Genomic DNA, 17,322 nt, shown 5'->3' with positions numbered 1-17,322 from the left:
AGATCAGATTGCTCTTTTCTTATTCAGCTCTGAGATCAGATTGCTCTTTTAAATCCCATACCAAGCAGGGATCAGTGTCTGTTAAACTGGCTTTGTTTGGGGGTTTGTATTTTGGGTTGAGCATCTTTGTCATCTCCCTATAGAAAATATATAGTGGGAATGAATGAAACAGAACTAGTGGTTAGAATGACAACATGCAACTTTAACATTTTACTTTAGCTGGCATGTCAGACAAACTAGTCACTGCTCGGTGACATTCGTTTACCCTCGCCTCGGTCATTTTACTCTTCCCTGCCTGGGTGAATGGGGCTAGAAGTGCGCAGCACAAGAAGTACTTTGCTGCAGCCTCTGAACCAGTCTGACTCTGAACGTCGTCATCCTCTAAATTAAATGGATGGAAATGGAGTATTGGTGAAATCTGGTTTACGCAATGAAACAAATGGCACAAACAATAAACACACAATAGACAGGGTCTGGAGGAGCGCTAACGTTAGCCGCGCTGCTGTTAGCCACGTTATCGTCACTCCGTAGCACATCAGAAACGTGACATTCCTCCAAAATTATTGCATGCTGTGTGGACAAATGCTTCTGCATATTGCTAGTATTTCCCCCCTTTGACGAAATAGAGGTTTTGCAAGCATTGCAAGTGGCACTGTGGTCATCGTTTTGCTTCTGCCTAGACGGTGGCTAGACCGGTGGCTGCGGTCTAAACAAAACAAGGCTGCGTTGCGTGCGTGTCGCAGCGTGTGACGTCATCACGCATGGAATCGATAGTGGAATTGTTAAGGATTTTGGCTAACGATTCCAAGGAATTGATTCACTGGGACCCGGTTCTCAACAAGAACTGGTTCTCGATTCCCATCCCTAGCGGTATGTCCATCGTAGACCAAGGAGCCATGTTAGCACAAGCGGCATGGCCTCCTGTGGTCTTTCCCACACCGTCTGCACAGCACGAGTCACGCCCTTGCAGACAGGCATGTGACGCGGCGGGCGAGATGCCTGCCACGCCTGAAGAGCGCCCCTGTAGCACTGATGCAAGGGGCTGGGGTGGCTCAGCCCAGGAATGCCCAGCTTAGCTGCGGCCCTGGACATCACCCCACGAAACTGCTTTGTTTCCGCGCGAGCCTCCGCAGTAGCAGTAGCAGTGACGGTGCTAGCACCGTCCCAACGCGTCTCCCTAATGGGAACCTCCTCCTCGGTCCCGACTAGGGGGTCGTACCTGGGGAATTTGCCCCACTCTATGAATGAAGGTATGGGCTCATCGCCCCACCTAACTCCAGACTGCTCATCTAATTCGGACTGGGGCTCCTGGCCCTGTTCGCCCTGAGCAGCAGGGGCTTCACCCACGACAGGCCGGAGAGATTCAACGGACACGCTTCTCTCGAGAGGCGTACCGCTGGAAGGAATGTCCTCCTCAAGAAGAGCGAAGCTGAATGACGCAGCACGGCTATCTCGAAAATAGCACAGCAGCTGCAAGACCGAGGGCTCAAAAGCGCCTGTGCAGCGTGCTCATGCCCAAGGCAGGGCCAACTTATCCATGCTCAGTAGCACAAGAGAAAAGCAGGAAGCTAATCACTAAAGTAGCAAGCTCCCGCAGACCGCACCCTGTTAGCGCGAGTACCGTTTAAGCAAGCTAGCAAACTAGCGTGAAGCACAGGCTAGACAGTAAGCAACCCGGAGGCTAGCGAACGTGCGCGTGCAACGGTAATGTAAGCGGCAATAGCCTAGCCCGAAGGGAAGGCAGCAACACCCACAACCTGTTAACCCGAGAGAACAAGCGTGAACAAGCCACTAGCTAAGCTGGCGTAAGCACCGAGAGACAAGCGCAAGCTAACACAAGCCTGCGCACAAGCCAGTGAAGCAAGCGTGACTGCAAGCTGAAAGCCAGTGGCCAGTGGCTTGCGAAGCTAGTCAATCTCAGAAGAAAACTCCTCAGAGGAGGTCAAATCTAGTAGATGGTATTTGCACGGCGGCAAAGCAACACTTAGCAGACAAGCAAAGCTAGCTAGGCTAGCGTAAGTACTGAAAGAAGCGGCTAACACACTCGTGTGAAGCGAGCTCACCTAGCTAGCATATTCGCTAAGCTAAATATCTCAGAGGGCTCCCCCAGTCCGGGGAGGAAGCCAGTAATAGCTACACGGTGGTAGCCTACAAGCAGTATGTGCTAACACATAATAAGGTGAACACTCTTAGCTTAGACTAGAGGAACGGGTCCCTAGCCAAGCAAGAGGGGAGAAGGTAATAAGGAAGCTTAGCACCTCTGAAGTGAGCTAAAGCAACCTCCAAGACAGGGTTAGCCTGAGAACAGGGCGAAGAAACCGAGCCTATTGTCTAGCTATGGCTAGCGTGAGAGGAGCTTACTAGCTAATCCGTGAATAGCTACAAGCGAACCCCGAAGGCTAGCACACGCGCCGGAGCGTAAACGGCTATAATGCCTACCCGAGCGGGAATGCAAGCTAACACAGCCTGTCTAACCCAAAGGAAAGCAAGCATGACTAGCAAACTAGCTGATGCTAGTGTAATGAATTGAGAGACAAGCGCAAGCTAACACACCTGTGAAGCGAGCCTCTACCCTGAGTAACACACGGGGAAGCGAGCATAACCGCAAGCTGAAAGCTAGCGGCTAGCGAAGCTGTCAGTCTCAGAGAAAACTCCTCAGCCGAGGAGAAAGGTCAATAATAAGCTAATAGGGGCTATTTGCATGGCGGCAAAAGCCATACTTAACAGACAGAATGAGCTAACAATAGAAGGCGAAAACATTCTTAGCTTTCGATGAAGAGGCGGAGAGGACAGGTTCGGAGCCCCGATGCCTGTCTGGGTCTCGTCTGCCGAACGCCTGTAGTTTGGTGGGCTGTCAAGACGGAGTTAGCTTCGGCTAAGAAAGCAACTTCAGTTGGCATATCCTGGAGCAAATCACAGAGCGACCGTGGGCTGGATGATGCGAGAGAGGTGCATGAGGGCTGGGCAGACGTGACGCAATCACAGCGATTGCTAGGGGGTGCCGCGCCATTCTCATGCATACCATGCCACCTACTGGTGGAGTAAAATGAGTTCATCCAGTGGCGCTGCTCTGGCAGCGATATGGCAATAAGTGAGAGCTCGAGTTCGAAACGAAGTAAAAGAGGGAAGTGTAGCATTTAGTAGCATCTGTATTTACCACTTGTGTGGCAGCAGAGGCCACTGTTGCTGCTGCTGAGCAGAAAGTAAAATTTTGGGGGGGGTTTAAAACTGAGGTCTGAAAAGTATCGAATTTAAAGTCCCTGGAAACCAAAATCCACAAAAACCTTCTAACTATTAAATTTAGGGTCTTATGTGAGTAATTGTGTGCCTCAGAAAGTAGTTGACATTACTTTCAACCCTAACCCCAAAAATCGACACTTTTCTACAAGGTCTGGATTTCCATTTCCTCATTGAAGAGAGCGGTGCGCGCGGTCAAAGAACTTTTATGGAAAGAAATGACAGCTCCATATTGCCCCATTGCAACATCAGCGCCCAGCAGCCTCCGCCATTTTTTATTTTTGGAAGCGTGACAGCGCCAAAAGAACCTCGCACAGGCTCGCAATGGTCAGCTGCGGTAGCGCGGGCCCCTATAATCAGCCTCTCTAAACAGTAACTCAACGGGAGAACACTCTAAATTTCGTGGATTCACATCTTTTCTGGGCGTACTGCAAATCTTGATTGAAGTGGTGTAGTGCAGGGATGTAAAACAACAACCATATTGTGGAAACTAAGCAAAATTTTTCGTTTTCTTTGTTTAGTTTTTTCAAGATAAATAGCTAATTCGGCTGTCGTCCACTCCGTCAGAAGTGCGTTGCCGTGGTTTTAACCTCGGGTCCTTTGCATTTACTATTTATCTTGAAAAAACTAAAAGAAAAAAACGAAAAATTTTGCTTAGTTTCCACAATATGGTTGTTGTTTTACATCCCTGCACTACACCACTTCAATCAAGATTTGCAGTACGCCCAGAAAAGATGTGAATCCACGAAATTTAGAGTGTTCTCCCATTGAGTTACTGTTTAGAGAGGCTGATTATAGGGGCCCGCGCTACCGCAGCTGACCACTGCGAGGCGCATTCTGTTTCCAAAAATGGCCGGAGTGTCCTCTCTTTCCTTCCATGCTCTTTGGCGCGGTGCTAAAATGCATGATCTTATCACGTCATAAGATTTAATCGAATCACACACGCATGCACGCACGCACGCACGCACACACACTGACACACACACAGTAGCGCTGTGCACTCGCAGCGGCAGAGATCTCTTCCTCTCTGTCAGTAGGCTATGCGCCGAGCAACGCGCCGAGCAACGCGCCGAGCAACGCGTGAACACACACACACACTCCATCTCTCTTTCCTTCTCTCTCTCTCTCCGTTTCCCTCTCTCTCTCTCTCTCTCGGAGGAGGAGACCTGCTGCAGACGGGACACGCCCACACAGTCCGCGGGAGAAAATACACTCTAAAATCTAATTGATTCTCATGACTTTTGCCATGACTGTCAAACCTAAATTGATATACTTTGCGACGTTCATCATCGTTCAAATTTGGCTGGTGGCTTATTAACATAGGTTCCTGTGATGTGATGAACTCAAAATGCTAAATAATAAAACAATATTTCTGGTTTCCAGGGACTTTAAGTGAAATATGGTTTCATCAGAAAAATCAGATGTTATTTACTTTACTGATACCTTTTGTCCCTCTAGGGACGCAAGAAAGCAGCAGGGAGAAGAAGATGAACGGAAAAGCGAAAAGAAAGGAGGGAGGACAGAGGAAGAAGCCTGCCTGCCCTGTAGAAACGCTGGGGAGGAATAACGTAGGAATAAAGGAAAGCAAATTACATTGAACTTTGGAACTTTTCATACGCTCCTACTGTTACACAAACTCACACACTTGCATATACCACACGCACACTACGTCAGTACATCACTATCATCAGCTGTGGGTTGTTGCATTGTGTTGCATTGTGATCGTGTGCTCCACATAAGTAGAAATTTTAACTGAAAACAAAACAACAAAAACGATCACTCTTGTAAATAGCCTCTTATGTCTGTTTCATGTTCTGTTGTGTTGTTGATCCTGACTGGGCGGATTACCGGCCCATATTCAAGTGTTCTGTTCAAGCAGTATTGCTTATCAATCTTCCCTCTGTGTCCCACTTTTAAACTGACAGAGATTAACTATTTCCTTTTTTGTGTGTGCTGTCAATCATATAATATTACTTTTAAGAAAGCCCCATTTGTTCATTTTTATGATGTTTTTTTTTCTTCTTTTTTACCATTTTATGAAAGATTGAAATAAATCAGAAAACTGTCCACATGTAGAGTTGCTTTTGAAGAAGACTGTAGTGTGCGTGCCATTTTTAGGTGTGTATTTACTGGTAGACTGAAGTCGTATGAGAAGCTGTGGTTTTAGTGTTTGTCACTGCTGATTGACATGGCTTCACACATCCACCCAGTCAGAACCTTCGTCTGTTGTATCAATATAATTCTCTATAAAACCTGACATCGTCGATTTCTCTTTATTTTGTTTTTGAAGTCTTGGATGATGGGTAAACATGAACACCTCAACTATGATGCCAACAAAGTCCAAAAAAAGACTTGAGAACAACTTGAAGCTTTTAACTTTCCTGACAGTGTGAATTTATCTATAGAATAGTGAAAAGAGTCCTGCACACTGCCAACTTGCAATAAAGAGGATTTATTTGTGACGTTTCGGTCACCGACCTTTTTCAAACAAATAGTTTACAGACATGATGGAGCCCACTTAAGTAAGGAGTGGCTTTTCTGTCACAGCCAATCAAAACTCCACACGTGAAGACAGGTCTGCAGCTCTGTCACAAGACAATCATTTCTAAAAGGTGTAGCCACTGAATGATGCATAGAAAAAAATCAATAATTAGGAAGTCTATTAATCAAACATTTAGAAATACATGAGAAGAAAATGGGGAAAGAGGGCTACGGCGTTCTGTCGAGTGTAGGCTTTCTCAGAAGGTGCTCATTGGATCCATAGGGTTGAAGATTCAGTAGAAAGAACAAAGGAAGTCCAAGGCAACTCTTCAAGAATATTTTAAAAAGCCTTTAATAAAATATGGCTTCCACCGACATGTTTCGGCCAAACTGGCCTTTCTCAAGGTGATTTACAGAAACAATGAATGAGCTAGGTCTTTTGTTTGTCATACAGTGATGATAATCAGCTGGTGCACTCAGGGTGTGGCACCCAAGGGTGTGTAACAATACCTCCAAGGGTTGTCAGGCCTACACATGGCCCCCTAGTGGTCGGTAAGAGTAATCATTAACTGAAATAAAATCAATATATTAGCAAACAGAATATCACATCATAGTCATCACAGATGGCAAGTAGCAGGCAGGGACTGGCCAAAGTCTAGTGTGGATAAAATAAAAATGAAATCAATAATATATCAAAATACATATACATATGAGAATAGCAAGAGAGAAAAGAAAAAATGTCATAGGTAGCAAATAGTACTATCAAAATGCTGCCATATCTAGCGAATCATTCAAACCAGGAAAAACAGTGGCCTGGAGTCTATATATCCAGCGGCTTTCCTTCTGGTTGAGGGCTCTCTGTATGTTTCCTCTTCTGGAGGTCAAGGGGACACAGTCAATACCTATTGCTGTAAAAGAGCAAACAGCTTGGTGAGCATCTTTGATCCTGTGATGACTATGATGTGATATTCTGTTTGCTAATATATTGATTTTATTTCAGTTAATGATTACTCTTTCCGACCACTAGGGGGCCATGTGTAGGCCTGACAACCCTTGGAGGTATTGTTACACACCCTTGGGTGCCACACCCTGAGTGCACCAGCTGATTATCATCACTGTATGACAAACAAAAGACCTAGCTCATTCATTGTTTCTGTAAATCACCTTGAGAAAGGCCAGTTTGGCCGAAACATGTCGGTGGAAGCCATATTTTATTAAAGGATTTTTAAAATATTCTTGAAGAGTTGCCTTGGACTTCCTTTGTTCTTTCATTTAGAAATACATATTTAAATAGATAAGGCAAGCTTATTTATAGGCAATGGATAGGGTGATGGTCATTTTAGGCAATGAATAGGAACAAATATCTATGTTGAATAGTAATAAGATCAGACCAGACTGTCTCCAATTAGGTCTTAAGCAGCAGGGTCCTTGCAGTGATAGGCTATCAAAAGTTAAAGAATGCCTACCTCAGATAGCCTACATTTATAAATGAGCTTCACAATAAACAGAAAAAAACATCAAGAGATAAATATCAAAAGGACAATCTATATTTTGGAGAACACACAGAGACCTTTAAAAATTATCCACATTTCATAATCCCATACATTTATAAACGTGGACACAGCGGACAGGCTGCAATGGTGAATGAACCAGATCATCTATGACCAGGATAAACTTGTAGGATTTAGGTTCCTCGGTAGGAAAAATTGAGAATAAAAAAAAAATATATATATATAGTAAAAAATGAATTACAAAATCTCGAGAAACAAAGGGGGAGATCATGAGAACATGTTAAATAACAGTTTGTCATTGAGTCATTTTGGTGCCAGAGTCTGTAAGGTGTGGATCCAGTAAGATTTGTGTTGTTTTAAGAGTTTGTCATGGTCACCGCCTCTAGGTGGCAGGGTGACCTGCTCCACCCCACAGAAGCGCAAAGTGGAAATGTCATGGGTGAGCGTCATTGAAATGCACAGCAATGGGGTAGTCCCGGTCATTTCTGCGAATTGTGCTTTTATGTTCACTGATTCTCTGTTTCAGTTTTCTCTTGATTTTCCCAATGTAGGTAGGCCAGTCCACAGGGGCAGCATATCATATAAATCACGTGTGTGGATGCACATGTGATGACGCTGTTGATGGGGTAAGTCCTACCTGTGTGAGGATGGGAGAAAAAGTTAGTTGCATTGTGTGCTAGTGCTACTGCCACATCGGTCATTTCCATTGGGAAGGGGGTGCAGACGTGTCTGTGTAAAACCACTGGATCCTTTTATTGGGTTAAAATCGGCACGGACCACAAGTGAGACCAAGGCATATAGGTAGATCACCATGCCTAGATGTACTTATAAGAAATGTACATGGGATACCGTGCGAGGGGGGTCCTAGATAGTTAGACATGTTTTAAGTGAGTTGGTTCTCAGGAACCTGAGCCTCTGCATCCGTATAACGGAGATCATGTCCGTCAACCACAATTGAAAAGGAGGTGAAGAGGGGGACTTCCATTCCTTCAGAATGAGTTTTTGTTTTTGCAACAATTGTCCCCAGTGACAGAGACTGTTGTACATCTAGGGAAGTTCAGAGAGGACTCCGAGCAGCCGGAGATGGCGACTTCTTCCTCCAGCTGAAGGGTTACTTTGTAGGCCTTAGAGTACCAATATTTTTGACCCAGAATCCTGTCAGTGAAGGGCAGAACCAGAAGGCATGAGACATAATGCCCTCTGACACCTGTCACACAGCGGTGAGACGGAAGGGTAGATCCTGTGCATTAATAATAATTATTAATCAGTGTTTTTATTTTAGGATGCCTCTATTCGTCTTAAGGGTTAAAAAATTGAAATGTAATAATTAAACAAAACAAAATGGGGGAGGGGGGGGTATTGACTGGCTGGTCAACTCGACTCCCAGTGAGAATAAAGACACCACTTTAGTAAATGCTGTTACGTGATAGTAGGTGACTAGCAGCATCTTCAAAGTAAGAAGACTAACCTTTTAGTAATAAAAGTTGTTAGTCTTTTTTTATTGTATGGCCTATAGGTTCTTAAAGAATGAAATATGAATTCAGTATTGCTGATTTTGCCAGGTTTATATTTTGAAGCTTTTCAGCTGAGAAAACAATAATCCACTGTGTTATTTCTATCTGGACACAATCTGTCATCACCCGGCACAGTCTGCCATCGCCCGGCACAGTCAGACAGTCTGCCATCGCCCGGCACAGTCACACAGTCTGCCATTGCCCGGCACAGTCACACAGTCTGCCATCGCCCGGCACAGTCAGACAGTCTGCCATCGCCTGGCACAGTCTGCCATCGCCCGGCACAGTCTGCCATCGCCCGTCACAGTCACACAGTCTGCCATCGCCTGGCACAGTCTGCCATTGCCCGGCACAGTCACACAGTCTGCCATTGCCCGGCACAGTCACACAGTCTGCCATTGCCCGGCACAGTCAGACAGTCTGCCATCGCCCGGCACAGTCTGCCATCGCCCGTCACAGTCACACAGTCTGCCATCGCCTGGCACAGTCACACAGTCTGCCATCGCCTGGCACAGTCACACAGTCTGCCATCGCCCAGCACAGTCACACAGTCTGCCATCACCCGGCACAGTCAGACAGTCTGCCATCACCCGGCACAGTCACACAGTCTGCCATCACCCAGCACAGTCACACAGTCTGCCATCACCTGGCACAGTCACACAGTCTGCCATCGCCCGGCACAGTCACACAGTCTGCCATTGCCCGGCACAGTCACACAGTCTGCCATTGCCCGGCACAGTCACACAGTCTGCCATCGCCCGGCACAGTCAGACAGTCTGCCATCGCCTGGCACAGTCTGCCATCGCCCGGCAAAGTCTGCCATCGCCCGTCACAGTCAGACAGTCTGCCATCGCCCGGCACAGTCAGACAGTCTGCCATCACCCGGCACAGTCACACAGTCTGTCATCACCCAGCACAGTCACACAGTCTACCATCACCCAGCACAGTCAGACAGTCTGTCATCACCCGGCACAGTCACAGTCTGCCATCACCCGGCACAGTCACACAGTCTGTCATCACCCAGCACAGTCACAGTCTGCCATCACCCGGCACAGTCACACAGTCTGTCATCACCCAGCACAGTCACAGTCTGCCATCGCTCGGTAGATAGCAGCTCCCGTTCTCCCCGCTCCTCAGTTTGTAATCCATATGACGTTATTCCTGATCAAATAAATACAAGTGGCCATCAAATTCAAATGCATCGTCCATAATCTGGAAATCAGATAAATATCAGTGGTGTTTACCATGCTGCTAGGCTACAGATCAACTGCTCTGAGCACTCAAGTCGCCCCGGATGTGTCTCACAACAGGGCAAGATGAAAGCACATCTGGGGATTTGCAGAGCGAGTTGAGCACTCCGAGCAGTTGATCTGTCGCCTAGCAGCCTGGTAAACACCGCTGATATTTATTTCGATATTTTCGATTATTTTTGATTTCAAGATTATGGACAATGCATTTGAATTTGATGGCCGCCTGTATTTATTTGTACTTGATACAGTGATTTTCTGTACTTAACTCATTGAGTGCCAGCCACTTTTGGAGAACGGACAGAGCCAGAGTTTCAGAGCGTTTTCAGTGATTTCTCGAGGCCCACAGAATATTGTGTGATATTGAACACGCACACCGAACGAGGAGACTCTATTGTATCACCAGCAAAAAAAAGTTTATTGATACCATTTTCCGTTCTTTAGTTATCAGCCGGAGAAGATAGGTTGTTTTGAGCAAAAACAGGCGTTTCAAATTAGAATCTGAGATATTCCGCCTTTTGTGAAATGAAGCATTTCAAGCACATTCACTGAGTCTGAAGCTAATATTTTCTGATGTAGTGACATGGTGTAGTTGTGTGGTGCCCTGCGTGCCCCACCCCCCTCTCCCCCCCTCAGCTGCAAACTCCTCCCCACACTAACACACAGCCTCACGCACCCAGGTCTATTTTCGGAGTGCTCCGTTTTTGTGCGCCGGCTCCCAGCGCGACACAGAAAAGCCAAACCGGACTGCTGAGAATGGTTTGGCCCTTCGGCGTCGGGTGCTGCTTTTCTGGCGGCTAATCGTGTGGAGAAACTATACAGCAGAGACAGAGAGGCTCAGTTGTGGGCGCGGATTGACTGCTGTTCGCAGCCAATGTCAGCTCCAGCCAGAGCCATCTATATGGCTCTGGCTGCAGCATGAGCGGTTTCTCTTTCATCACGGGGCTTTTTCCTGCTGTTTCCTGACCTTTCTCTAATCTGGAGAGCACTGTCGCCACCTAATGGGTCTGTAAAATAGGTTATACACCTTCAATAGCTCCCATATTTTATAGGAGATGTAATAGGCTTTGATCCACGTCCCACCGTCAAAAAACGCAATTGACGACTTTAGTCGTCATTGGCACTCAACGTTACTATCCGAATTGACGACTAAAGTCGTCATTGGCACTCAATGAGTTAAAGGTCCCATATTGTGTGGTTTTTGGCTGTTTTAAACATTTGTCAGTGGTCTTTAAAATAAGGTCATGGATTATGTTTGGGATTTGGAGACACCTCAATTTGTTTTCTTGTATTTGTCCTCTGCAGCTCGTATACTCAGTTTTTTATGCAAAGGCCCTGCTCTGATTGGCCGATGAGTGAGGCACCGCTCTGATTGTCCGCCTGATCTGTCACTCAAAGCAAACATGGCTGCAGCCATGGCCTGGCTAACCTTTAGCTGCACTGAGCTAAAGAGAGACCGTTTGAAACAGATTCGTATTTAGAGGAAGAGGACCAGTCAAGCAGACCCCATCGGCTTTGCGGGTTGACCCTGTTTCATTGCGGTAAGTTGAGTGTGTCTTTATCTTAGCTTTGGCTTGTGTCAGAGCTAACGTTAGCATAGTAGCTTGGCTGTACGCGAACGGCAGAATTACAGGAGGTTTGCTTGTGTGTCACTGGCGTTATATTATTATCATCACTATATTTGGACCCAGGAAGACTAGCTGTTGTCTAGGCGGCAGCTAATGGGGATCCTTTTTAACAAACAATAAACATCTAGCTTGGCTAGTGATAATCCACAGCAGACATTATGTAACGTTCATTTCCATTCAGATGCATCAAATTGATGTGAAGACTTGTCAAGGGATACAAATATTGACATAACACATGTAAACATGTAACACATGTGACCAGCTCAGTGGCCTTGTGGTCTCAGTGTCCGCCCTGAGACTGGGAGGTCGTGAGTTTGATCCCCGGCCGAGTCATACCAAAGACTATAAAAATGGGACGCATTTGCCTCCCTGCTTGGCACTCAGCATCAAAAGGGTTGGAATTGGGGGGTTAGATCACCATATGATTCCCGAGCGCAGCACTGCTGCCGCTCACCGCTCCCCCAGGGGATGGGTCAAATGCGGAGAACAAATTTCACACATTGTGTGACAATCAGTGGGACTTTACCTTTACCTGTAAACAATAATGGTTATTGTGTCCGTATGCTATCTATTTGGACATGACTGTTGTAATTCATGCCAGTGTTACTCAGCTATAGCTAATCAGTTTTACAACTGTAGCTGAAATATTCAATAACTGCATCACATGGAGGCTTGGTCAGTCCCCCGTGTGTAACATATTACTTCTTGAGTTGATATACTTTTATGGTTTGTTGTATGTTACAAGTCTGCACATCACATCTACTCTAAATTGCCTGTGCAAAATACAATAACAGTTACCCATTCTCATTTCTTAGGTTGCGAGAAGAATCAGCCTGTTCAGAATCATCTTTGTGTGGAGCATGTTAATGTGTTCTCACTACAGAATGCAATGCACACAATCAGACTATAATAGACTCTTACAGCTGAGAGGTATTACAGTATATATATAGTGTATTCTGTGCATGATTGATTTGCCAAATATGGCCAACATGGATAGTGTACATGCCAATAAATTTGAGCAAAGTAATTGTGTTGTACTTTATTACACAGCCATGTAGATAAACAGTAACACTGACTTCTTACAGAATTTAATTATTTTATTATAGAAAATACACAAAAAAAGGTAACGCTTTATATTAAGGTTATATTAATAAGTGTTAATTAATAGGTAATAAGGCTCTTATACGGTGCTTATTAACACTTATTATGTTAATAATACTATATAAGTGTTAATAATCACAATATAAACATATCGTATCGCGCAAATGCCAAGTATCGCGATATTTCATTATATAAATTGTTAGGTGCATGCAGCATGTTTTTATGACAGTGTTGGTCAGTCTGTCTACTTGACAATTTTGCTGCACTAAATGTCTACTTGACAATTTTGCTGCACTAAAAAATATTGAAGTAAATGGTCTGCATTTATATAGCGCTTTACAATCAGTAGGTAGTCTACATTCACCCATTCATACACCACGCAGGGTGCCTACACACCATCGGGAGCAAGGAGGGTTAAGTGTCTTGCCCAAGGACACAACGACAGCAGCTGGGTGGGAGCGGGGTTCGAACCGCCAACCCTTGCGTCATTGGCCGACCCGCTCTACCTCCTGAGCTAAAGCCGCCCTGAAGTGAGATGAACAGACTGGAAACTATCTTACATAAAACAGATGTAGTTTTCCTTTGGGGACATAATTGCAGTGGAAAAAAGGTAATGAATCGCAATATATCACAATACTCAATATATTGCAATATTAGCATATCGGGGGGCAAATGGTGATTCCCACCCCTAGAAAGCAAGCAGGAATTGAAATGGACCCTGCTTCTATCGATGACGAGCTTGAAACCTGCTGAGACAAGATTGACAGTTTTCTTTTATTAGTAACCAACTCGTGCCAGATCAACATGGAGGTCGAAGGTCAAGCTTACACAACCTAGAAGTCCCACTTACAGTATACCTAGCTGTGTGTATATGTAGCACCTATGGAAGCAGATAACATTACGACTACCCTCTCTACACACACACACACACCATCAGGCTCAAACATCTCACAGATATTTAGGCAAGAGTCAGATGGGCCAAGATGGCCAACAGTAAAGAGGCCCAGGGTTTCCCAGCAACTGAGCTGAGAGCAGGAAGAGAGGGAGGTGATGTGACCATGCTGTTTGCTTATCTGCTCCTCTTGATGGACCTGTGGGATGCAGAGAGACATGCAGACAGGATGGACTTACTGAACGGGCACGGGCACAGGATAGATGATGACGTCGCTAACTTTACATTTACTGCCATTTATATTCATTTACCAAAGCCCCCAAATTCCCCCATAATAAGCTCAACTTGAGTTTTGAAGGTGTCAACATGGCTCTGTCACAATATGTTTATCTGTAGCGCTTTAGCAGTAAAGCTCTGCATCATTGTCCAAAGGCCGTAATGTGAAGTCATGGTTTCCACTCATGATCTGTCACAATAGGACCCACTGACTCATACAATGTAGCTACCGTGTGGCCATGATGCACATGTAGTAGATTTGGGCCTTTAGTAGCCATCTGTGCCCGTGTTGTTTCATAACCCGCCTCATGCAGATGAGGCTTGTGCTCCTTGAAATGTGATTTGAAATGCTGCCCATTACTTCTGTCGCTCCTGCTGCTGCTGCTGCTGCTGCTGCGGCCGGGTGATGAGATTACCTGCCAGCTGAGGATGTATGATAATCAGAAGCGTCATGCCCATTGAAACTGAGGGGGCAGTTGCCACCTCAGATTTTCTGAAAAAAAGAAAAGAAGGGGGAAGTAAAATTCATGATGTTAGTTATTATCAGTGTTGGGCAAGTTACTTTCAAAATGTAATATACTACATATTACTAGTTACTTTCATTTGAAAGTAATAAGTTACTTTACAATATTACTTTCTGTGTAGAGTAACTCATTACGTATTACACTACTTTTGCATTACTTTTACCAAAACAACAGCAGCAGCAGAATGACATCGCTGCCCCGGAACCATCCCGAAAAATTATTTCAACCGCCTTGAAGTCGGTGTAAACGATCCAAAATTCTAAATGTTATTCTTTTCCTTTGTTATTGTCATCTATAGTGGTTATTTGCATAAAAACACACAGTTTGATTAGGAAATGATTGTCTTTTTTAAATATGTGCTTTGATTTAATAAAATGTCACTCAATTTGTAACTTGAGTTACTTGACAAAGTAACTGGTATAATATTACTGAAATCCTATAAGTAATAATTTATATTACTTTACTTTACTTTATTGATATTTAGCAGACGCCTTTATCCAAAGCAACATACAACCAGGATTACAACACAGTACAGCAATAAGAAAATGACATAACAGTTTTAGCGAATAAATGTATAAACAGCAATTTAAATTAAAAATATATTTACAGATAAAAGAGCATAGGACAATAGAGCGTAGGAGCTAAAGAGGGTTTACAGGGGGGCAACATGAAGACTGAAAAGATGGGTTTTTAACTGTTTTTTGAAAATGGGTAGTGATTTGGCCGTTCTTATTGAAGAGGGGAGCTCGTTCCACCATTTTGGTGCAAGATGGGGAAAAAGTCGTGATCGGGAGCTGTTAAAACCACGTGGGGGGGGAGGGGCAAGGCGTCCTGAGCTAGTGGAGGGTCGGAGTGCGCGATGAGGGCTCTGGAACTTGACCATAGGTTGTAGGTATGGTGGGGCTGTGAGGTGAACTGATGAGTAGGCCAGAACAAGTGTTTTGAATTTGATCCGTGCAGTGATGGGAAGCCAGTGAAGTTCATGGAAAAGCGGGGTGATGTGGGAGAATTTTGGTAGGTTGAAGACTAGACGGGCTGCAGCATTTTGTATAAGTTGGAGTGGTTGAGTGACAGAAACAGGGAGACCGGCCAGAAGAACGTTGCAGTAGTCCAGACGCGACAGAATGAGTGACTGAATGAGGAGTTGAGCTGCTTGTCTGGAGAGGAACGGGCGAATTTTACGAATGTTGTAAAGGGCGAATCTACAGGACCGGGCTATTGCTGCGATGTGGGAAGTGAAGGACAGTTGGTTGTCAAGAGTGACTCCGAGGTTTCTAGCTGTTTGTGAGGGAAAGACAGTAGTGTTGTTGAAGGAGATGGAGAGGTCAGTTACAGGACAGTCTTTGGCAGGGAAAAGGAGGAGCTCGGTTTTTGCTATGTTGAGTTTGAGGTGGTGGTTGGACATCCAAGTGCCAATGTCTGTGAGGCAAGCCGAGATCCGTGATTGAATTTGAGTGTCAGAGGGGGGGAAGGAAAGGAACAGTTGGGTGTCGTCGGCATATGAGTGATATGAAAAACCATGGGATGTGATTACGTGGCGGAGTGAAGTCATGTAAAGAAGGAAGAGAAAAGGACCAAGGACAGAACCCTGAGGGACACCCGTGGAAAGAGTGCAGGGGGTCGAAAGGGATCCTCTCCAGGAGACCTGATAGGAGCGGTGGGAGAGATAGGAAGAGAACCAAGAGAGTGCAGAGCCAGTGATACCCAGGTCGGAGAGAGTAGTGAGGAGAATTTGGTGGTTGACGGTGTCGAATGCAGCAGATAGGTCGAGAAGAATGAGAACTGAGGAGAGGGAGGCAGCTTTGGCGGAAAGAAGAGACTGAGTGACGGAGAGGAGAGCAGTTTCAGTGGAGTGGGCGGGTTTGAAACCAGATTGGAGAGGATCGGATAGGTTGTTATGAAAGAGATGAATGGAAAGTTGATTTGATACTGCACGTTCGAGTGTTTTGGAAATTAATGACAAGAGAGAGACGGGACGGTAGTTCTGAATGACAGTGGGGTCGAGGGATGGTTTTTTCAGTAGGGGTTTCACCCGTGCAGTCTTAAGTGCAGTCGGAAAGACACCAGAGGATAGAGAGGAATTAATGAGGGAAGTGAGAAAGGGGGAGATGGATTGAAGCAGGGAGGAAGGAATGGGGTCAAGAGGGCAGGAGGTGGCACGGTTTGATGATATGAGTTTCAGAACTTCTTCGGAGGAGAGGGGAGAGAAGGAAGAGAGACAGGAAGTAGGGGGTGGCGAGATTTGGTTGATGATGGGAAGGACTGGGGGCGGGAAGGATGAACTGATGTCTTGAATCTTTTTGGTGAAGAAGTTTGAAAAGTCGTCGGCAGAGAGGGAGGAGGAGGGAGGGGAGGACGGGGGGTCGAGGAGGGAAGAGAAAATGGAGAACAGTTTGCTGGGGTTGGAGGCAGAAGACTGGATTAGGGAGGTGAAGAAGGAGGTTTTAGCCTGAGAGACAGCAGCAGTGAAATTGGAGAGGATGAGGTGGTAGGCTGTGAGGTCGGTGGGGTTGTGAGTGACTACTAAAAGTAATATATTACATGTAATATGTTACTTTTGTAATGAGTTACCCCCAACACTGGTTATTATAGGTATAGTTTGCATAGCAAGTTAGTTGGCTATACTTACGTACTACCATGCAGCTAAAGTTAGCATTGTAATGTTAGCCAGAGCTGTTATGGCAGTGACACTTTATCTGGGCAGACTGATTGAATCATTGCAGATCTATTCAGACCTTAGGTCGCCACCAAAACTTTTTTGCTGGGGACCTTTGGTCGCTGCCGAATGTTTATCTCTAAATAAATATACAGTATTTACACTAATGAGAAAAGGAGCAAAATATTGATGGTTAAAACCAAATAATGATATCACAACACTCTAATCCCAATGATAATTTAAAATGAGATCTTC

The 17,322-nt window shown here is 45.2% G+C and overlaps 1 protein-coding gene across 1 annotated transcript in view; it reads left to right on the top strand.

Annotated features, from left to right (window-relative positions):
• Nucleotides 1–5,478, top strand: part of pds5b (PDS5 cohesin associated factor B) — a 179,585-nt gene extending 174,107 nt beyond the window's left edge. The window contains exon 35 of the mRNA XM_083641614.1: nucleotides 4,696–5,478. Coding sequence (XP_083497740.1) covers nucleotides 4,696–4,728 — 33 coding nt within the window. The 3' untranslated portion in view covers nucleotides 4,729–5,478. The remainder of the gene's footprint in view (nucleotides 1–4,695) is intronic.
• The last annotated feature ends 11,844 nt before the right edge of the window (nucleotides 5,479–17,322 follow it).

This window comes from Poromitra crassiceps (genome assembly GCF_964638095.1).
Source record: "Poromitra crassiceps genome assembly, chromosome: 1".
Lineage (NCBI taxonomy): Eukaryota > Metazoa > Chordata > Actinopteri > Beryciformes > Melamphaidae > Poromitra > Poromitra crassiceps.
The sequence above is the reverse complement of the archived record's forward strand: the minus strand, read 5'-3'. Positions and strand labels throughout refer to the sequence as shown.